This window comes from Rhinoraja longicauda, chromosome 24 (assembly GCF_053455715.1).
Source record: "Rhinoraja longicauda isolate Sanriku21f chromosome 24, sRhiLon1.1, whole genome shotgun sequence".
Lineage (NCBI taxonomy): Eukaryota > Metazoa > Chordata > Chondrichthyes > Rajiformes > Arhynchobatidae > Rhinoraja > Rhinoraja longicauda.
In genome coordinates, this window is record NC_135976.1 from 32,277,539 (window position 1) to 32,286,624 (window position 9,086).

General features: G+C 47.8%; 2 protein-coding genes across 3 annotated transcripts in view; one reads left to right on the plus strand and one right to left on the minus strand.

Moving 5' to 3' along the window:
- LOC144605520 (uncharacterized) overlaps positions 1-5,167 on the minus strand; it is an 18,685-nt gene extending 13,518 nt beyond the window's left edge. Inside the window, exons 1-3 of the mRNA XM_078420892.1 lie at positions 5,119-5,167; positions 2,536-2,655; positions 376-492 (exon numbers count right to left, since the gene is read on the minus strand). Of these exons, the coding sequence (XP_078277018.1) occupies positions 376-492; positions 2,536-2,655; positions 5,119-5,167 (286 nt within the window). The remainder of the gene's footprint in view (positions 1-375; positions 493-2,535; positions 2,656-5,118) is intronic.
- LOC144605580 (polymeric immunoglobulin receptor-like) overlaps positions 1-9,086 on the plus strand; it is a 161,049-nt gene that overhangs the window by 28,063 nt on the left and 123,900 nt on the right. The gene's annotated exons all lie outside the window — the stretch shown is intronic.

Consider the following 9,086-nt stretch of genomic DNA (forward strand, 5'->3'; position numbering starts at 1 on the left):
ACAGAGCCCGCACTGGATGAGAGCAACATGAGTGGGGTTTCCCCACCCCCGTCCGCTCCCCGCAGGTCTCTGCACCGCTGCGGAGCCTCGGGATATCGGTGCTGCCCTGAACCTACCCGGAGAAAACATAGATGAGGTATTTCAATGTTGACATCAAGTCAATCGCTGAGATACGTACCGTCAGATACTTGGAGATGAACGTGAGAAAATCGATTGTCGGAATGTGATCTAATTCGCAGCTGTACCATCCTCTATCTCCAGACTGAAGATTCACCATAGTCACAGTAAATATTCCTCGTGTCTGGTTATCTGTGATTGACACTCTTCCGCTCCGTCCGTGTTGTCCATTTGTTTCCACTAAAAAGCCACACTTGCCACTCCACCATTGACACCAGTATTTTGTGTTTGAGCGGTACGCCGCTGCATAGTGACAATCGATTGTGATCGCTCTTCCCACAACTCCTGTTACATACGTCTCTGCCCACACCGCACCTGAAACGGAGGGGAGAAACTTTCAGATGGAGAGCAAATGAACTGTTGAATGGAAATAGATACATTTGAAGATTACATGAAATAAAACTTAAATCGTTCCATGATGTGTCATATTGTTTCACGGCCAATGTCTCCGGTCTGAAGTGCAGTCGCTGTTGTTATTGCCCCGGTTGTGTCACTGTTCTGTCCCCGGGTCAGTACAATTTGGGTTCACTTCCCACTCCAGATCCCTGAGCAGAAACTGTGCTGGCATCGGAGTGCGGCACTGAGGGAGCGCGGCAGTGTTGCAGGAGCTGCCTTTCAACAATCCCAGGCGGTGCCCGGCCTCTCACCCGACAGAAAGACACCACTTTGCTGTTTCATTGGCGTTTGCCGCCCGCTGCTCTGCCAACATTCATCTCTCAAACGACACTAGTCCGGACCCGTGTTCAGACATTCACCGCCGGCACTGCCTTTACATAGCCCTGACTGAGGACAGAAGACGGACGAGTTATAATAAAGCGGGTCCCTTACAGGAGAGCGTTACTAGCGTGGAAACGCACACCGCCAGATTCGGGGACAGTTTTTCCCAGCTGTTATCAAGCATCTGAATCATCCTAACATAACCAGAGAGCGGTGCTGAACTCATATCTATCTCTTTGATGGCCCTCGGACTACACTTGATCGGACTTTGCTGGCTTTACTTTACACTGAACATCATTTGATTTTCATGTATCTATGCACTGTCAGAGGATCGATTGTAATCACGTATTGTCTTTCTGCTGGCTGGTTAGCACGCAACAAAAAAGCTTTTCACTGTAGCTCGGTACACGTGACAATAAACTAAACTGAATTGGGAGCCAAATGTCCCGCTGCGCATCGGGGACAGGTTCTGTTCCAAATGACCCCGGCTCGCCCTGAACCTTTCACAACGACCAGGCCGCGGATTGGGGAGAGGATGGAGAGAGAGTTGGGGGAGGGTGGATAGAGCGAGGACAGTGGTTCAGTCTCAGACCCCGGGGAACTGTTGGATTTGCGACAGAGTTGAGTTGGACAAATGCAGGGAATATTTGAACTGACAAATGAGTCCACAATCCTGACTTCCACCTCAGTTGTAAATACATTTTTAAAGTGTAGACTCCAAAGAATGATGCCCTCGTCTGCCCAATCTCGTCCTCCAACTCAATCCCTCGTGTCACGACAACATTGTGGTAAATAGTTTATGCACTCTTTCCATCACAAAGGGCTCTTTTCATAAATCTGAGTGACAAAACCTGAACACAATACCACATGTGCGGACATGTCAACGTCTGTACGGCTAAAACATAACATCCCGTTCTGTTCTGAATGCCCTTACTGATGAAGGTCAACGCGCCAAAAACTCTCCTGGGTGCCCTGTTAAATAATGGTGTGTTCTCATTAGCTTTCCTTTACTCCGTGTCCCACCCGGGTAATGTCGTGGTGGAGAGGCCGGCAGGCTGGCTAGCGAGGTGTGGTCAGTGGATGCTGGGGATGGCGGCGCATTGAAGGACTCAATCTCTCCCTCTAGCTCAATCCCCCCTGTCCTTGCAACATCGTGGGAAAACATTTCTGTACTCTTTCCACCATTAAGGTATTTCTTGTACAGCTAAGAGACAAAAGCTGAACACAATACTCCAAAAGTGGACTCCACATCTGCAAAACTGAAACATAACATTCCATGTTCTATTCTGAATGCCCTTACTGATGATAGTCAGCGCCCCCAAAATGCTCTTCATCGCCCTGGAATTTAATACCTGTTACTCAATAGAATTCCAATACTTGTTTTCCCACCCGGGTAATGTCCGTGTGGAGAGGCTGCCGGGCGGTGGGTGGTCAGTGGCTACTGGGGGTGGGGGCGCATTGACGGGACGGGGGGGAGAGAGAGAGAGAGAGAGACCGCGGGATGGGGAGGGAGTGGCTGATCCCTGAGGTGGTGGCGGGGAGCGGGCTGGTCTGCTCTGGGAGGACTGAACGCAGTCTGTTGAGCTCTGGGGTCTGATTCCCTGTTCATGATTCTCCGGGCATTCAGACCGCGAGCAATACTTGTTGCGCACTGATCTGTCGGTTTGTTAGTTTGAATGCAAACCTCTGACAGGGCAAACTGCTGCTGCTGCTCTGCGTCAGCGGGGGAGGTTGAAGATGGTGTGTCCATGAAGCACGATTCTGGGTCATGACAGACCAAGCACGTGTTCAGCGAAACTGTGGCCGAGGCGACGCTTGGGCTCGCTGATGTAAACCATTCACACTCTCTTCTGGACTTCCCCTCTGAGCGTCTGCACAACTACCGGGAATTACATTTCACAATTCACGTTGACAAAAGTAAGGGTAATACTTTATGGAGTAACGGCCAAGTAGACTCACTTTAAATTTGTGAGATCACTGGAGTTCCTCCAGAGATTCACACAAATTAACCCGTTTTTAATCCTGTCGTGATCATGACCTGAGGTGGGGGCGGGGGGCGGGCTGGTCTGCTCCGGGAGGACTGAACGCAGTCTGTTGAGCTCTGGGGACTGATTCCCTGTTTATGATTCTCCGGATATTCAGACCGCGGGCAACACTTGTTTCTCACTGATCTGTTCCTGACGGATTATTGGATTGAGTGGGAATGCAAACCTCTGACAGGGTGACATATCCTACAGTTCAGAGGCAGGGAAATGTGGTGAGCATCCCACTTGAAGTGGGTAGCCGCTCAGTGGGACAGAGCCCGCACTTGATGAGAGCAACATGTGTGGGGTTTCCCGACCCCCGCCCGCTCCCCGCAGGTCTCTGCACCGCTGCGGAGCCTCGGGATATCGGTGCTGCCCTGAACCTACCCGGAGAAAACATGGATCGGGCATTTCAATGGAGAAATCAAGTCAATCGCTGAGAAACGTACCGTCAGATACTTGAAGATATACGTCAAGAAATCGATTGTCGGAATGTGATCTAATTCCACAATAATACCGTCCTGTATCTCCAGAGTGAAGATCCTCCACAGTCACAGTAAACATTCCTAGTGCCGGGTTATCTGTGATTGACACTCTTCCGCTCCGTCCGTGTTGTCCGTTTGTTTCCACTAAAACTACACACTGGCTGCTACTCCGCCAATGACACCAGTATTTTGTGTTTGAGCGGTTCGCTGCTGCATAGGGACAATCGATTGTGATCGCTCTTCCCACAACTCCTGTTACATACGTCTCTGCCCACACCGCACCTGAAACGGAGGGGAGAAACTTTCAGATGGAAAGCAAATGAACTGTTTAATGGAAATAGATACATTTTGAAGATTACATGAAATAAATCTTAAATCGTTCCATGATGTGTCATATTGCTTCACGGCCAATGTCTCCGGTCTGATGTGCAGTCGCTGCTCTTATTGCCCCAGTTGTGTCAGTGTTCTGTCCCCGTGTCAGTACAATTTGGGTTCACTTCCCACTCCAGATCCCTGAGCAGAAACTGGGCTGGCATCGGAGTGCGGCACTGAGGGAGCGCGGCAGTGTTGCAGGAGCTGCTTTTCAACAATCCCAGGCGTTGCCCGGTCTCTCACCCGAAAGAAAGACCCCACTGTGCTGTTTCATTGGCGTTTGCCGCCCGCTGCTCTGCCAACATTCATCTCTCAAACGACACTAGGCCGGACCCGTGTTCATACATTCACCGCCGGCACTGCCTTTACATAGCCCTGACTGAGGACAGAAGACGGACGAGTTATAATAAAGCGGGTCCCTTACAAGAGAGCGTTACTAGCGTGGAAACGCACACCGCCAGATTCGGGGACAGTTTCTTCCCAGCTGTTATCAAGCATCTGAATCATCCTAACATAACCAGAGAGCGGTGCTGAACTCATATCTATCTCTTTGATGGCCCTCGGACTACACTTGATCGGACTTTGCTGGCTTTACTTTATACTGAACATCATTTGATTTTCATGTATCTATGCACTGTAAGAGGATCGATTGTAATCACGTATTGTCTTTCTGCTGGCTGGTTAGCACGCAACAAAAAGCTTTTCACAGTAGCTCGGTACACGTGACAACAAACTAAACTGAATTGGGGGCCAAATGTCCCGCTGCTCATCCGGGACAGGTTCTGTTCCCAATGACCCCGGCACGCCCTGGACCTTTCAGCACGACCAGGCCGCGGATTGGAGAGAGGATGGAGAGAGAGAGTTGGGGGAGGGTGGATAGAGCGAGGACAGTGGTTCAGTCTCAGACCCCGGGGAACTGTTGAATTTGCGACAGAGTTGAGTTGGACAAATGCAGGGAATATTTGAACTGACGAAATGAGTCCACAATCCTGACTTCCACCTCAGTTGTAAGCACATTTTAAAAGTGTAGAATTAACTTCCTGGTGAGGTTGGAACCTCTGACCTTCGTTCCGGGTGTCTTGGAGTATCTGCTCCAAATTCATTCGCTATTTTATGCCTATATACTATCATCAGGATGCAATCAGACCATGTGTCGACAGTGGTTAAACTACGAAAAAAGTCTAGATATTCAAATGTGATTTCAGATCCATCACCACAATGCACTGCGTTCAATTTCCCCCATTACACGTCTACACATACTTAACCATCTCTGCTGTGGAAAGGGTGCACGGGACCCCAACTAACATTGATCATTGGAATATCTAGATCAGGCTTTCACTCACCGGGAAGCGAGGTGATGAGGAGAATGGGAATCCACATTGTTTTATCCATAGTAACAAGGCCAGCACTGGACTGTCGCTCAGCTCTCTCTCAGATACAAACGCATCGCACAAATAGCAATGAGGAAGATGGGAACAGGAACTCAGATCGTGAATCGTATTGAGCCAGTAACAGCTCGACACGTAACAGTGTGAAAGGCTCTGGGTTATATTTAACAAATGGTTGGGTCAGATGATCACAGTGTCATACAGCACGGAAACAGGCCCTTCTCCCCAATGCGTTGGACCAATATGCTTAGCTAAGTTAGTCAAATTTGCCCACCGACCCATATCTCCCCAAACCTTCCCTATCCATGGACCTGTCCAAGTGCCCGCTAAATGTTGGTATTGCAGCTGCCTGGACCACATCGTCAAGTATGATGGATCCGTAAGGATGGAGCGGCGGGTATCTCTGTACTCAGAGTCTGTTAACAATGAACAGTGGTGGGAATAATGGTAGACAAAATAATGCATGAGCAACTTTGCGGGCCACTCTGGAGAAAATAGACATAATGACATATAATCATTGGAACTTTTGTTTTGTCATATTGCTGTTGACAAGGGGCAAAACAGGAAGCTGGCGAAAGGAAGTACGGCCTTTTCACCTGAAATCAGCTGTTGATTGGAGTTCGACCCACTCCTCTCTTCTGTCACTGTAAGGTCTTTAATTCAAACTTTGAAGCACTATTGTCGCGATATTCATGTTTTGAAAATGACAATGAATGGGGTTGTGGACTGTGAAGACGTTTGTCTGGAATTACCACAGGATGGAGATCAGCTGGGAAAGCGGGATGTGGAATGTCACTGACATGTGTAATGTAACTCAAACAAGGGCAAAGTGATAGAATTAGTGAAGATAAAGCAAGGTAGAATATGCACGGTGAATTGAATTGTTGACTTGTGTTCTTTGCAACACAAAGCTAATAAATTAGTAGAGTTGTGCTGATGTATATTTCATTTGTTGACTTTGTACATCTGCTTGCAACGATTAAATTATTTCTGTACGCAAGTAGTTGCAGTTTAATATAACTTCATATTTATTGCTGGCTATTGTTCAGTGTGTGTTACTTTCAGGGGAACAGTGCGGGTTATTCGGGTTGTGGACATCTGTTGTGTCGGTGTAACACACTGGCGTGTCCGCCACTGAAGTTTGCTGAGCGTTGGCGACTCACATTAAAGGGTCTTTTGTTAGGAGCTGTTTTCTGATCACTTGCCCAACTAAGGACACTGTAGAGGGGAACCGACCAGGCAGCAAAACAATTTAATACTGTCTTCATTCGCCTTTGACCCAAGACTTCTGCAAACACTGCTCTGCAAACAGTGTTACAATGAGCTGCTCGCAAGATGCGGTTCAGAGATAAAAATCTACACATCCTTGTTTCAGCAGCGCGAGCAAAGTGTCAGCAGTGCAGAACAATTCAGTGTGAAGAAAGATATGACTGTTTGAACATATTAGATTAAAGTACACTCCAAGCCAGAAGCCTCCTCTAAAACCATTCTTCATGATTCAAATGAAAAATAGTTTCGACCCATTCTTTCTGTCCAGAATGCTGCCTCTCCCGCTGAGTTACTCCATCTCAGACCATGTATCTCCCCTATGTGTGAGGCGCTTTGGGATGTCTTGCAGTGGGGAAAAGCTCCAGTTCAATAGACAATAGACAATAGACAATAGGTGCAGGAGTAGGCCATTCAGCCCTTCGAGCCAGCACCTCCATTCAATGCGATCATGGCTGATCACTCTCAATCAGTACCCCGTTCCTGCCTTCTCCCCATACCCCTCACTCCGCTATCCTTAAGAGCTCTATCCAGCTCTCTCTTGAAAGCATCCAAAGAACTGGCCTCTACTGCCTTCTGAGGCAGAGAATTCCACACCTTCACCACTCTCTGACTGAAAAAGTTCTTCCTCATTTCCGTTCTAAATGGCCTACCCCTTATTCTTAAACTGTGGCCCCTTGTTCTGGACTCCACCAACATTGGGAACATGTTTCCTGCCTCTAATGTGTCCAATCCCCTAATTATCTTATATGTTTCAATAAGATCCCCCCTCATCCTACTAAATTCCAGTGTATACAAGCCCAATCGCTTCAGCCTTTCAACATACGACAGTCCCGCCATTCTGGGAATTAACCTAGTGAACCTACGCTGCACGCCCTCCATAGCAAGAATATCCTTCCTCAAATTTGGAGACCAAAACTGCACACAGTACTCCAGGTGCGGTCTCACCAGGGCCCGGTACAACTGTAGAAGGACCTCTTTGCTCCTATACTCAACTCCTCTTGTTACGAAGGCCAACATTCCATTGGCTTTCTTCACTGCCTGCTGTACCTGCATGCTTCCTTTCATTGACTGATGCACTAGGACACCCAGATCTCATTGAACTCCCCCTCCTCCTAACTTGACACCATTGACTCCCATTAGAACATTAACAAGCTCGATTTGAGCGGGCCAGGCAGCATTAGGGTGACCACAGGTTCTGCACGTATCTCTGGCTACACAGCACCCATCGGATATCCCTGAACTGAGCCTCCGGTTTCACTTCCTCTGGTTTCACCTCCTCGTCTCATCGCTTACTGTGTGGAGAATATTTATCTTTGTCAGTGGGACATTTTACCCAAATCAACCCTTGACGCTTCCCGAAATTTATGGTGTTACTCCATTATTGCAGGTCACCATTTCTTATTTTAAAACATCATCCTTCATAGTCCTTTCATGGGCGGGGTTACAGTCACAAGTCAGGCTCAGAAAAGCAACACAATGTATTTGCAGTTTCACATCCCGTTCTTGCAAGCTGCAACTCAACCATTTTGTTCTGCACTAGAATAGACTTTCCACTATTTATGGTCCTTTAACTGCTTTGTACCGTGGCCAAAATGAATAACTCGTTGCAGCGTTGAAATGTTTATCAACATTACTGTAATCAAAAGACGCGAAAGTGGGATAATACAGAACTAGTGTGAAAGGGTTGATTGCTGGTTGACGTGGACTCGGTGGGCCAAATGGTCTGTATCCATTCTGTATCTTTCAATCACTCAATCAAAAAACACAATAGTTGTACAAAATGCTGGAGTAACTCAGCGGGACAGGCAGCATCTCTGTATGAAAGGAATGGGTGACGTTTCGGGTCGAGACCCTTCTTTAGACTGAAGTCAGGGGAGCGGGAGATATTTGGATAAGGGATTGTAAGGTGTGAAAATGAGACAAAGGGGATGGAGATCAAGGAAAATGTAGAATAGATCATTGTTTGCTGGGAGAAGGTATCCACAAGGCAATGAGAGATAAACGGTAGTCGGAGACAGTCACATTTATCGTTGGACTGGGAAGGGGGGGGGGTGGGGTTGCGACGGAAAGCAAGGGGTACTTGAAGTGAGAGAAGTCAATCTTCACACCGCTGGGGTGTAAGCTGTCCAAGCGAAATATGAGGTGCCGTTCCTACAATTTGCGCTGGGCCCAGGACAGAAATGTCAGTGTGGGAATGGGAGGGGCAGTTAAAGTGTTTGGCGACCGGGATATCAGGTAGGTTTATGAGGACTGCGCGGAGGTGTTCAGCGAAACGATCGCCGAGAAGAGAAACCAAGCGCAGGCTCAGCGATCGTTTCGCTGCACACCGCCGCTCAGTTCACCTAAACCTATCTGATCGATCCACAGATGCCGCCTGTCACGCTGAGTTACCCCAGCAATTTATGTCTACCTTCAGGTTAAACCAGCATCTGCAGTTCCTTCCTACATAAAAATTAGTTGCATGTGGGAAATGAAATCTGCAGATGTTGATTGTGTTTAGCGCGCCAGCCAGCATCGGTGGAGAGACAAATAAGGCTAATAGTCAGAACAATGTCGTTGCATAATTTTCTTCTGATGGGACCGCATGGTCTGAAAGATTAATTGATTGATTAACAGGAGGAATATCCAGCAGTCTGATTGCAGTCTGTTCTTCT